This window comes from Schistocerca americana, chromosome 5, assembly GCF_021461395.2.
Source record: "Schistocerca americana isolate TAMUIC-IGC-003095 chromosome 5, iqSchAmer2.1, whole genome shotgun sequence".
NCBI lineage: Eukaryota > Metazoa > Arthropoda > Insecta > Orthoptera > Acrididae > Schistocerca > Schistocerca americana.
The window spans coordinates 287235960-287250054 of record NC_060123.1 but is presented as its reverse complement, the minus strand read 5'-3'; the positions used below and the strand labels follow the sequence as shown (position 1 = coordinate 287250054).

Below are 14095 nucleotides of genomic sequence, written 5' to 3'. Positions count from 1 at the left end.
TCCAGACGACTTCTGCATTTCATACTGCTGCTCCAGTACTGTTGTTGCTGAGCGGCGCCTCCAGGGAGACATCCACAAGACGCAGTCATGGGCTCTAGTCCACAGATTCTAGTTTTCAGCCGCAATGTCGTGTGTCGTGCACTTCTGTCGGAGTCGTACCGTTGATCCGGAACTTGCGCTTTACCTTAATGACGATCCACTCACTGTAATGGAGACATATCGATTCCTAGGACTGGTTTTCGACGCTCAATTGACTTGGCTCCCTCATCTTCATCAGCTCAAGCAGAAGTGTTGGCAGCACCTCAATGCCTTTTGTTGCCCGAGCAACATCAATTGGGGTGCAGATCACTGTACACTGCTGCAGCTCTACAGAGCTCTTGTCCAATCCCGAATTGACTGTGAGAGTGTGGTTTATCGTTAGGCAGTGCCGTCAGCATTGCATTTACTCGACCCTGTGCACCATTGTGGGGTTCGATTAGTGACAGGAGCTTTTAGGACGAGTCCGGTGACAAGTGTACTGGTGGAGGCCGATGGCTCTCTACTGCAGATCAGACATGTGCAACTGCTTGCCTTTTACGCAGCACACATTCATAGTTCTCCCTGAGCATCCGAATTACTGTCTCCTTTTCCCACCCGCGGCAGTCCATGTCCCACATTGGCAGCCCAGATCAGGGCTAACGATTGCGGTTTCCGAACTGGAGTTCTTCCCTTTACCACCTCTACTTGCAGTCTGTTCACATAAGCCTCCATGGTGTATGCCTCGGCCGCAGCTTCGCCTGGACCTTTTGCGTCGCCCTAAGGACTCCGTTAATTCCGCCACTCTCCGCTGTCACTACCTCTCGATTCTTGACATGTTCCAGGGCTCTGAAGCAGTTTACTCCAATGGCTCAATGGCTGATAGTCACTTAAGCTAGGCTTCGCATATGTTCATGGAGGACATATTGAGCAGCACTCCTTGCCTGTTGGCTACAGTGTTTTCACTGCAGAGCTGGCGGCCATATCTCGTGCTCTTGAGTACATCCGTGCATGCCCTGGTGAGTCATTTCTCCTGTGTACTGACTCATTAAGCAGCCTACAAGCTATCGACCAGTGCTACTCTCGCCACCCTCTGGTAGCGTCCATTCAGGAGTCCATCTATGCCCTGGAACAGTCCCACTGTTCCGTGGTGTTTGTGTGGACCCCAGGACACATCGGAATCCCCGGCAACGAACTTGCTGACAGGCTGGCCAAACAGGCGACGCGGAAACCGCTTCTGGAGATAGGCATCTCCGAAGCTGATCTGCGTTCTGTCTTACACTGCAGGGTTTTCCAGCTTTGGGAGGTGGAATGGCATAACAGCACACAATAAACTTCGTGTCATTAAGGAGACTATGAATATGTGGAAGTCTTCCATGCAGGCCTCTCTCAGGGAATCATTTGTCCTCTGCCGGCTCTGCATTGGCCATATGTGGCTAACACATTCTTACCTACTCCGTCGCGAGGACCCACCTCAGTGGCTGTGGCTCCCAAATGACAGTCGTCCACTTCTTGCTGGACTGCCCCTTTTTAGCCACTCTGCGGCAGACTTTTAACTTTCCCAACACCCTGCCTTTGGTGTTGGGCAACAATGTCTCTACAGCAGCTTTAGTTTTACATTTTGTCCTTGAGAGTGGGTTTTATAGTTCTATGTAGGTTTTAGCGCATGTTCTTTTGTACCTCTGTTTCCTCCACCCTAGTGCTTTTAGGGTGGAGATTTTAATGTGTTGCAGAGTGGCTGTTTTGTCATTTTAATCTCTTCTACTCGTTTCTTGCGTTTCTGTGGTTTTCTTCTCCTATTTTGTCCATTTAAGTGTTTTGATGCCTTTCCGTCGTTTTTGTGGTTTTTTCTTTTCTCTCCATTTTGTGTTGTCAGTCTCACTTCTTTTATTTTCACCCATGTGGCATTGTTTTATTCGAAGCAAGGGGCCGATGACCTAGCAGTTTGGTCCCTTTCCCCCTTTTTTAAATCAACGAACCATATTTTACCTGAAAAACTTCAGCAGTTTCTTCCATAAAATGATACTGTATGGCATTCTGTCACCTATATCTGATAAGTCCACATTCAGATTTGCCACAAGTTCTGGAAATCACGGAATATCAGGGCATTTCAAATGTGTCGGGGAAATTTGGAAGAAACTCTGGAAAATCTTGTTTTTGTCTCAGTAGACCAAATGGTTTTTTTTTGCTGTGATTTCAGTCATTGTTGGGTGCAATTGAGTACGTGTACCGCTACCCTACTCCCTCATTCTTACTGCTTTTCCCATTCTTACCACTTCACTCATCTTAGTCAGTGCTGCCACCACTTTTTGCTGCTAGTCTAGCAGCTGCCAATGAGAGGCAGGGAGGCCTTGAGGAGTGGTTTGTTTGGATCTGATTCTTAGAGATTGTTGACACAGCAGCCAGAACTGCCAGTCAAGTGTGCATGAGTTGCATTTGAGTGATTGTGTGTATCCTCTCTTTATCTCATAGAAGGCTATGGTTGAAAATTTAGTTGTGAGAGTGTGATTGTGTTTCCTACATGCCTTTCGCGACTGAGCATCATTTTTATGGTGAGTTGCTACCTATCCTCATTAGTATTGATTCTCAGAGCATTTGCGCAAGTTATTTGTTGCATGGACTGTTCACTGCTGCTGTCTCATTTCATCAACATCGTGCTGTGACACGTGAATAGCTGACCATACGAGTGGACTTCCATGACGGGCCAAAACCACAGGCTATTTCTGCAGGCATCTCTAATGGATCGGGCCTGCTGATCTGAAGCCCATCATTTCTCATTAATGTGCAAGCCCTGCCTGTCAGATCTAGTCTCACCAGTCTGCCCAGAGGCCAGGTCTGTTTGTATGTGGCATAATGTGGTGAATTTTCATAGATTATCCAAGGACCTAGGACTGTGGTGCTCCTCAGCGGGCCAGAGGCTACGGGCAATGGATTTCAGGAATTGCAGTTGTCTCACTGCAGGTACATTGTACAGTGTGGCAGTTTATAGGCATTTTATTTATTCTAGTACTTTTTAGAACTTCAAAAGTAATTTATATATTAGAAAGTATGGATGATCACAAGAAGAAAATTGTGGCAGTTGCTGGCAGTTTGTACACAATGTGCTCATATATTTCTTGAAAGAAAGATCAGTTTTCATATCCCACCAGCAGTGATGTCATTAGAGATGGGGCATAAGCTTGGATTAGAGGTTGGTCACACCCTTTCAAGGAAGTATCCCAGAATTTGCCTTATGCAGTGTAGAGGAAGCACATAAAACCTAATTTGGGATGGTTGGATGGGGATTTGAACTGTCATTCTCCTGAATGAGAGTCCAGTGTAGCTAAAACAGTGCTCCACATCCCTCAGTGATTATATGTGGAACTACTAGTGAAGTACTTAGTAATGTTTTCCCTGGCATGGACTACATATTGGTAGACGTGCTTACTTCGTACTATGAAGATGCCCAGTTTTTTAAATAGCTCTTTATAATGAGCCTGACTACTACTTATAATTCTTACAGCCTTTCTCTGCCGTTTACAAAATTGTGTCTTTGTTTTATGCATTTGATCACCAGAAAAGAATCCTGTTGTTATGAGCTGAATGTATGTACGAATAGTATGGTGCCACAAGACATTGGCTGTTCATTCCATGTTAATTGATAGTTGGAATTTATCCCTCAAATCTTGGTATTTGTTACACAGCATAAATTTTACATCTATTTTTCTAGTATTCTTTCAGTGAACAGAAGTCTGCAATCTTCTTTACCTATGACTGAGTCTACATGATAATTTGATTGATACCCCTGCAAATATTCACACCCAAAAATTTGTTGAGTTGACAGGTTACAGTGGGGACTGGTTAATGTTGTAATTGCGTGGTACAATCTTCTTTTTTTGAAATGCTTCATTTTGCTGTTTAAAGCAATTTGCCGTTCTTTGCATGTCATTCAAATTCTATCTAGATATGACTGAATATACATGCAGCTTTTTTTTCAGACATTTCATCATTATAGATAACTGTGTCATCTACAAAAATTATGGAATTACTATTAATAATGTCTGCAAGGTCATTAATATACAATATGAACAACAAGGATCCCAAGACACTTCCCTGGACCACACTCTAAGTTAATTCTACATCTGTCAGTGACTCTCCATCCAAAATTAAATGGTGTCTCTCACCCGCCAAGAAAGCCTCAATCCACGCACAAATCTCACTTGATACCCTTTCTGATTGTAATTTCAATAATAAGTGTATGTGTAGCACTGCATAAAATGCCTTTCAAAAGTAAAGGAATACTGCATTGATCTGTAGCTTACAAGAGTTGATGTGAGAAAAGTCTGAGTTCGTTTCTTCCAAAAACGAGCTGGTTGTTATGGAGACTGTAATTCTGTTTTAGATACTTCATTATATTTGAGCTCTGGATATGTTCTAAGATTCTGTAACAAATGAATGTTAAGAATATTAGACATTAGTAGCTCATTCTGCTGCCCTTCTGATTCTGATGTAGATGGGTGTGACCTATTCTTACCTCTTAACTGCTCCACAAATACTCATAAAACAGATAAAGAACATATGTAGGAATCCTGTCACAAAGCAGGTAAGTCTCTGAACCTTGAAATGGAAGGCAGTAGCTGCAGAAAATAAGTATACAGTGAAAAGAGAATTTACAACCTGGCATTGAAGATCATTCCTAACAACAGCACGTAGGCTACATATAAATCAGAGGGGACATAAAGAAACATGAAAAAATAAACCAAAATGTAGATGACACTAAACTTGAAAATAGGTAAAGCCAGCAAGAATCAGGAATGGGATGATGTGGGTACAGACAAACTCACAATTGTAAAGAAAAGAAATGAATAACAAATTGAGAGGAAATAAGGAAAAATATGATGAAAATTGTATCAGAAGCATTATTCTATTGATAAAACTATAAAATTACAGGAAGACAGAATGGCTTACCAGTATTTGTGTTTTTTTTTTTTTAAGAGTTAAATTCCAAGTACTTGCCAGTAAAACACAAGAAAGGAAGACAAAAAACTATTCCTAGATTTCAAAACTTATGTCTGCTTCTGTATCCACTCTCTGTAAACCCATGTGAAGTGCATGGCAAAAGGTACTTCCATTGCATCAGTCATTAGAGCTTCTTAGTGTTTCATTCACATGTGAAATGTGGCAAGAAAGATTGGTTAAATACCTGAGAGTACACTAATTCACCCAGTCTTGCCCTCACAATTCATACAGGAGTGATATGGTAGGTATTGTAGAATATTCCTAGAGTTATCATTGAAAGCCTAGTCTTGAACCTTTGTAAGTGGGCTTTCTCGAGATATTTTGCGTCTATCGTAAAGCTTCTGCTAGTACAGTTTCTTCAGCATTTCTGTGAACTCTCTCATGGGTCAGACAAACCTGTTACCATTCATGCTGTGCTTCTCCATGCATATTAAATATCCCCTGTTAGTCGTGTTTGGTATGAGACCCCCATTCCTGGGCAGTACTCTAGGATGGGTCACACAAATGATTTGTAAGCAATCACTTTTGTAGACTGATTGCGTTTTCATACTATTCCACCAATAGAGAGAAGTCTGTCATTGCTTTACCCACGACTGGGCCTATCTGATCATCCCAGTTTATATCCTTGCATATTGTTACACCCTTAATGTTTGTACGAGTTGACTGATTCCATTTGTGACTTGTTGGCATTGTAGTTACAGGGTACTATGCTTTTTTGTTTTGTGAAGTGCTCAGTTTTTCATATCTGAATATTTCAAGCTAGTTGCCATTCTTTGTACCACTCTTAAATCAAAGATCTTACTAGATATTTGTGCAGCAACATCTGTGAAAAGTTTGAGGTTACTGTTAATATTGTCTGCAAGGTCATTGATATAAAACAAGAACAGCCACAGGCCCAACACACTTCCCTGGAGCACACCTGAAGGTACTCCTGCAACTGTCAGTGACACTCTTAGCAAAGGTATCATGGCTCATCCAAGATATCCTCAACCAGTCACAAATTTTGCTTAGTACCACATATGATTGTACTTACTTGTAGTTGTGGTACCAAGTCAATTGCTTTTTAGAAGTAAAAAAAATACTGTATCAGCCTAACTGCACTGATCTAAGGCTTTCAGGACTGATGTATTCTGAATTCTTGCTGGTTAACATCTCGATCTCGAGGACATTGAATCACTTCTGCTACCCCTCCACCCCTCCACCCCCACCCCCCCTTGTAGATGGGTCTGCCCTGTACTTTCTTCCAGTCACTACACTGGCCATGGTTTTTTGTTCTAGTGATATATGGTATATTACTGTCAAATGAGGGGCAGACTTGGCTCCAAATTTGGTATAGTGCTTTATAGGGATTCCATCGGGCCCTAGATCTTTGTTCAGTATTAATGATTTCAAGTGTTAGCTTTTTCACTCATCTTTTCATTGGTAAGAGAATTGCAAGGTGACAGTCATTGAACTATATGAAATAAAATTGTCATAACTTCTGAACAGTTTGCGTTAGGACATTCAAACTGCACAGTTGGCCATGGGACATGATGGGAATTAGTACACACATCCACATGCTCGTTGTTGTTGTCGGCCATTTGCATGTGAAAATGTCGGAGTACAGCGTGCCTGAGCAAATAGTGTTTGTGAAGGCCTACTATGCGAGCAATAACAGCCCAACTGCAACTCAAAGGACATTTATGACCAAGTTCAAGCTGAAGACAACTGGTGCTAACAATCAAGAATTTGTTCACAAGTTTGAGAGAACAGGTAGTGTTCACGATGAGTGTGGCATTGTCTGTCATCAAAAAATGGTGAAAATGCCTGAAAACATCACAAAGACACATGCTGTGTTTCGAACCAGCCCCAGGAAATTGATCAGATGAGATGCACAACAGGTGGGAATCAGCTGAGAGACATTGCGACAAATTGTTCTTGAAGACCTGCATCTCTTCACATACAAAATTGAAACCTGACATCCATTAAGCCCCAGGTCCATGGAACAGTGGTTGTTGCGCCAAGATTGTAGTCCACAGAATTGATGAATAGGACTTTGATGTGAATATGGTTTGCTTTAATGATAAAGCCCACTTTACTTTGGATGGGTTCATCAATAAGTAAAATTGTGGCATTTTGGGGGACTAAGAATCCTCATTTCATGATCAAGAAGTCTCTTCGCCCTCAACAGGTGACTGTGTGGTGTGCAACGTGCAGTCACAGAATAATCGGTGCAATATTCCTAGATGGCACGATGACTACCTGGAAGATAATTTCATCACTCTTATCAAAAGTGACCTTTATTTCAAAAACATGGGGTTTGTGCAAGGCAGAGCTCGACCCCATCATAGTATGAGTGTGTTGGATGTCCTGGTGCAGCACTTTCGGACCACATTCTGGCTCTAGGGTATCCAGAGGCCACTGGCATGCACCTCAGTAGGCTGCCGTATTCTTCGAACACATGCGGCTCCTTTTATTGGGAGACAAAGTGAACAACAATAGCCCGAAAAACCATTGTTGATCTAAAAGCGCCATTCAGGAGGTAATTGGTAGCATTGATATTCTGACACTTTAATGGGTCATGCAGAATTTCACTGTTCATCTGTGCCACATCGCCAATGATGGCAGGCATATCGAATATGTCATAACCTAAATCCGAATATCTGTAGTGATGTCTTCATGTTGAATCAAGTGTGCATGCACTGTAGTTTGTAACTAATTTACTTTTTTTTCTTTTAGTTCAATAATTGTCACCCTGTAAATTGAAGCTGTACTCCTGGATTTGAGGATAGATTTTAAAATTTCTACTATTGCTTTGCTACTCTAAATTTCAGTTCCTGTCTTTTGTAATGTTGTCTGGACACTAATCTTGGTAGCAGTATGAAAGAAATTAGTTTCCTGCATTAGCTGTTGCAGAGAAACTTCAAGAAGTTTGTTGTGGCTGTGGAACCTGTCCTGTCCTCACCTAATCTTGTCCTACTTTGTATATAAGTGTGTGATTTTTCTGTGATGTATGTGACATGTTAGATACTGTTACGCTAAATGGTCTGAGGACAAATAAATAAAATAGATAAATAAACCAAAATATTTGGTAGCTAGGTAATGTTTTTCTTCTAATTTTAAGTGTTCCTGTCAGCAAGTAATTACAATATCACATCATGAGAGTAAGTATTCTGCCACCCTGTAATTTTTTATATGATAAAAAGTAAGATCTGAATGGGGCTGAGAAAAGGACATAGATACAATATGCCATGAGCCAGGAATGTGTAAGATCTTAAATTTTTGCCCTTCACCATGTCTTCAATTAATGAAGATAAAATTCTGCTTTAAATAACTTGATGGTTTGCCTCTACCTTATTTTTTACAAGTTACAAAGCTACATGTGTTCCTTCAAATATTGTCATGGACATTTATTTGCAGCATATTCTTGAACTGGAACGTGCCATGTTGGAGCAAGAGGTTCCAATTCCTGTTTATTTCATAGAATGGACAAAAGCAATCCAGACAGTTCTTGAAAATCTTGCACGGAGCTACTCATCAGATGAAAGATCAATCTCAGCAGCAGAAGGTAATGGTTTTCATCCAAATCATATTCTTCGGGTTCCATTGTTGCCAAATGGACTACTCAATACCCTTAAAAATAATTATTACTTCAAAAGGCAACCATTTGCCTATAGGTAACTTGGGTGTGCTGCCTAGAAACGTGCAGCGAGAACAGTATTTTACTAAATTTCAAGTTCGTACTTTTTCTCTATTAGAAGTACGTACATTCATGCATGTACCCATGCAGACACCAAAATGCACACACCTGTGGACATAAGACTGTTTTTTCATAATTTAGTGGATTGTTAACAAATTGCACGGGGGAAATGTTCTGGTTATTTCTGTATGTCTTGTCTGTTGATGTTACTATAATGAGAATCCCAGGTGGGAGAGAGATTTTGGGGGGGGGGGGGGGGGAGGTGTGAGGTGATTAATGGAGGGGGGGCGCATGTGTGTGCCATCCCACCATTGTTTTGGAGTTCAGATTGCCTGGCCTTATTCTTTGAGCATTAAAAGATGCAGATTTCGCAGTCCAGAAAGGTAGTCAGCATGATCTGCATTGTCAATTATTGAACTCTGTGCAGGAATTCTAACTCCCCTGTTACTGTATATATAGGTCTTCATACAATTTATGGTTAATAGTATGGGCTCCTTCAAAAGGAACTGCCATATTCACTTACTGAGCAATAGATGGAAAAGGAATTTAAACTTTTCTAACACTCCATAATGTAGACACAGGGCATCTCCGTGTGCCACCTAGGCAGCGAGCGCACCACAGTGTGTCCCTTAGTGGAAACAGGAGGCCACTGACCAATAATTAGGGTATACATTAAAACAAAAAGTGTGCTTGCATTCAAATATATTTATATATGCATGTCAATACAAAACAATTGGTGGAAATGAATCACTGTCATTATCAAAATTGTTATCACTCTCATTTTTGCCCCCCAGGAGGCTTGCCACTCTTTGGCGGGTTCATGCTTTACTACCACAGGGCCCCAGCCTTTCCAGCATCTTCTCCTTTCTGTGCTGCATGTCTATCCTCGTATTCTTTTTTCCCTCCCTTGGAGAACATGTCTGGTGTGTTATTGGGAATGTTCTGCATTGTCTGTCACTTACATAAAAACAGTCTGACCATTGCTTTTCGTTCCCTTTTCATGTCTTTGTTTCCCTTCTCCTCTCATTCCTCCGCTTCAGTGTTCGAGGTTCCTTCTTCCTCCCTGTGTGCTCCTGAAGGCTGGCTCACGTGTCTGACACATAACAGGCGACTGGGTAATGCGTAACTCCCAGCCTCGGGTCAACAAGTAGGGTTCGCATGTACCCCCTGGTACAGGCCAGGCCCAGGGAGGAGTGATTGCCTGTGTTGCAACCTTCCCAAAATGCTGACTGGTCCCTGTCAGGTGTTCGGAAGGTGCGACCTGAGGTGTGAACAATCGCCTAAGACAGGTGCACCCCCTTGGGAAGGGGTCCCCCAGTTGGAAGGAGCACGCCATCAGAGACTCTGGCAACCATGGGGATTATCTCACAATGAGTCAATCATCTTCACAGTCAACATCTATGAAACATAAACATAATGAGGCTAATGATTCAACGACCCTTGCTGCTGCATCACTGTTCCCTGTGGTCTCATGTGCTGAAGACGGTCAGTCCTTTGCTATGGTAAATCTGTTTATTATTCATAAAGGTGTTGATGCAATTGCTGGTCCTGTGAAATCCTGTGCTCTTGTTTACAGAAATGCACTTTGATTTTTCAGACCACTTCTGATTCTCAAGCACAGCAACTGCCAGCTGCCTCGCTTCTCCACGGTTACCCTGTTCGTGTCGAGGCCAATAGAACTCTGAATTGTTCCTGTGGTGTCATTTACATAGGCTGCTCGACAGTCTAACCGAGGCCGAAATCCAGTCTTACCTCTCTGATCAGGGTGTCATTGCCTTCCACTGTGTAATGAAAAAGGTAGATTACTCATAGACTATGAAATTATCACAGTCCGGCCATACATTCCGAACCCAATGCGTCGCTACCAGTGTCATCATTTCAACCCCACTAGAACATCTTGTTGACCCTCAGCCAAATGTGTAACCTGTTGTAGGGATGCACACAAGGGCAATTGTCCACCTCCTCCTCCTCCTCGCTGTATCAACTGGAATGGCAGCCATTGTGCCTTCTCTCAGGATTGTCCAGTGTATCTTGATGAGCAGGCTGTTCATGATATCCGGGTAAAAGAAAAGTTGCCTTATCCAGTCGGTCGCAAGTTACTGGCTAGTCGCAAACCCTGTATTCTCCCGTCTGGTACCTAAAATCCTGTTCTTGTTACCCCTCACTCCATGAAGGACATGACCACACAGACATGCAACCTCCAATTCTGCTCTGAGGTTGTGAAATCGCCCAGTGTCAAGGTAGCATCGCCATCCCCCTGTCCAGCTGTGCAACAAGCCATCAAATTCTGGCCTCAAAGGGCGAAGCCACGAGCTCCACAACTGGTAGGCCAGTAAGGATAGGAGAAGTACTCACATGAAGACTTCCTCCGTTCTTCCAGCCAAATAATCATTTTTTAGCTCCTCTCTGTCTTCGTGTTCTATATTTTTGACTTGGATGCATATGACCTCAGTTGTTTTTTGTGCCTTGAAGCAAAACAAAACCAAACACTCATTTTCACTTAGACCTTCCTTTAGAATCTGTATAATCTATCTCTTATCATTTATATATGTTTTCTCATCCTGCCACTTGGAGAGTAGATTTTTTTTATCCATCCAGTCACATTATATTTTCAGAAAGGACTGTGCATGAACTACTAGCCATTTCACACCTTGAATATAATCATTGTGACAATACATCAACACAACTGCTACAGTTTGGTACCAAGTTAATGCAGGCTTCCCTTTATGGCCGTACTATGCAGCATTGACACCCAGTGCAGTCAGATTTGATAACTGAACATGTGAAAGTTTTGAAAAATTTTGTCTAATGAGGCTCAACATTGGAGTGGAAATAAAATTTGCAATGTCAAGCACCGTTAGCTGTTGGAGTGGAAAGGGTTAATCTGTGTACATAAAAGTGTGTACTGTTGCAAGTGTTAAATTTCTAATAGATTTCTAGAACAACTGAAAAATCTGAATAATAAAATCAAGACTTTAAATTCAAACAAGGAGTAGCTGGATACTGTGAGGCACTATTTAAACACTTCACAGTATTCTACTTGAAAGGGACTTAAAACTAGCTCCTGTGAAAGCGTATAGTCCTCTGTCCTTCCATAAAAAAATGCTAAGAGGTCAAAATGCATGACACAGGATCATTTTTGACCAAGTGAAATCATTATGGAATAACAATAATCTAGAAAGGATAGATTGCTACATGCTAAACAGAGGTGGTGTTGAGTCGTGGACAAGCATGATGGGAAGAATGTTAGAAACATTTTGGGTTTCGAACAAAGTTCTTTTCCAGAAGTATAAAACAAAGAATCACTGTCTCCTTAGTGTCCAGAGGCCGTGTGTGTGTGTGTGTGTGTGTGTGTGTGTGTGTGTGTGTGTGTGTGTGTGTGTGCGTGTGTGTGTGTGTTTTCGACATCTGAAGTTCTTTGGCCTAAAGTTGATGTATTTCTTTTCATTTTGTCTCTTTGCTACTTGAGACCTGTGTGGTGAGTAGCAATCTCTCCTTTCCCTTTTGTTTTTATTCTGTCGTAGGCTTTCCATTGTTCAAAGATAAGCAAGTTTCATTTCTACTTGTTAGGTATAGTTTCAGAAAAACTCTAGTACTATTACTCTTCATCCATTGTAGATGCACTTGAGGAGGAAAGCTCTTGTTAACTGGCACAGTGGTCAAGAGATGTATAGGTCTATTGTTTAGGTCACAGTGAAAATCAGTGTGTGTCAGTTTGAATTGTATTCATTGCAGTATATTTTGCTCTTTGATAGGTGAGTGAAGCTGTCATGGAAATTATATATGGTTATTTTAAACTAAAAAAAAATAAGAAAACTTTCATTACAGTCCCAAAAAAATGTGGCATTAAGGATCAAACATGTACCATCAGAGTTCATACTCTGATCTTTTTGGTTTTTTTCCACAATAAAATTTGTGTAACCTAAAATGACAGAATATAAATTTCATTACAGCTTTTTTCTCTCGTCAGAGATTAAAAAATTGTGTGTGTGATATGAAAGTGCATCCCAAAAGTTAACCATGGTCTGAATATACCACTTGACTACCTCTCCATTTAGCAAGAGCTTTCCTCAAATATAGCTGCAATAATCAGGAATTCTTAGATTTCTCAGAAAATGTTAGGATGTGTACCTAATAGTTTTATTCAAAACTTTGTTACTTTTGTGTTGTAATGATGCCACCTTCACCAGAATAAATTCTGAGTCATGAGCTGTGACCCACTTCATTACAAAAATAGAGAATACTGAGATAAAACCTTTCACTGAAGTTACTTTAGAGTGGCCCACGACTGGTGTGCTGAAGTTAATCAAAATCAATGGTCACAGGGTCTGTCTGGCCTCTCCTTGTAAGATAGAAAGTTCCTTTATGACACCCCTTTGTTAATCGTACGGGATTTCCTTGCAGTAGTTTAGGATCTTGCTTTGTAATGCATTATCTAATGTATATGCTATTGTATTTTTTTCTCTTCAAATTTTTACCAACTTTCTGTAAATTAGGCCTACATAGTGACTTGCTTCATCTTTGACAGTAATCTGCAAATTTTTCACATTTACATTGCAGCTATGTTAAACGCTGTGTCAGCGAGTGGATACCAAGTTGTAATAGCTAGTGGACAAGCATCAGTAAAAGGAGATATTAATATTGCAACTGTACAGGTATGTTAAAATCATTTAAATGTTTTGTTACATGCATGAAAGTGTTACTAAAACTGTTTCTTATTCAAATTACAGGGTAAATTATCTGGTTATGGAGTTGAAGAGAAGTTGCCAACCATTGCCATTGTGGCACATTATGATAGCTTTGGTGTAGCTCCTGTGAGTAATTTTCTGTCCTGTTTCCATAGCTATACACATAAATGAATAAGTAGAAACCAAGGAAGGCTTATAGACAAAATATTATTTTGACTCCTACAAAATTCTGATTAGATTGATGACACTCTTGGTATGTTCACTCAGATATATATTACTTAGCTGATACTGGAAAAGATGATGGAAGGACAGTGTGTGCCTTCCAAATTGACTAGTACTCTCTGTGAATTGACAAAGGAAGAAACTGAGCGTTTCATTGAAACAGTAACTTCATTTGAAACTTCCTGGCAGATTAAAACTGTGTGCCGGACCGAGACTCGAACTTGGGACCTTTGCTTTTCGTGGGCAAGTGCTCTACCAACTGAGCTACCCAAGCACGACTCACGCCCCGTCCTCACAGCTTTACTTCCGCCAGTACCTCGTCTCCTACCTTCCAAACTTTACTGCATGGTTCGCAGGAAGGTATGAGACGAGGTACTGGCAGAAGTAAAGCTTTGAGGACGGAGCGTGAGTCGTGCTTGGGTAGCTCAGTTGGTAGAGCACTTGCCCGCAAACGGCAAAGGTCCCGAGTTCGAGTCTCAGTCCGACACACAGT

General features: G+C 41.3%; 1 protein-coding gene across 1 annotated transcript in view; it reads left to right on the top strand.

Annotated features, from left to right (window-relative positions):
* Nucleotides 1–14095, top strand: part of LOC124615553 (nicalin) — a 118670-nt gene that overhangs the window by 9293 nt on the left and 95282 nt on the right. Inside the window, exons 3-5 of the mRNA XM_047143528.1 lie at nucleotides 8413–8560; nucleotides 13253–13347; nucleotides 13423–13506. Of these exons, the coding sequence (XP_046999484.1) occupies nucleotides 8413–8560; nucleotides 13253–13347; nucleotides 13423–13506 (327 nt within the window). The remainder of the gene's footprint in view (nucleotides 1–8412; nucleotides 8561–13252; nucleotides 13348–13422; nucleotides 13507–14095) is intronic.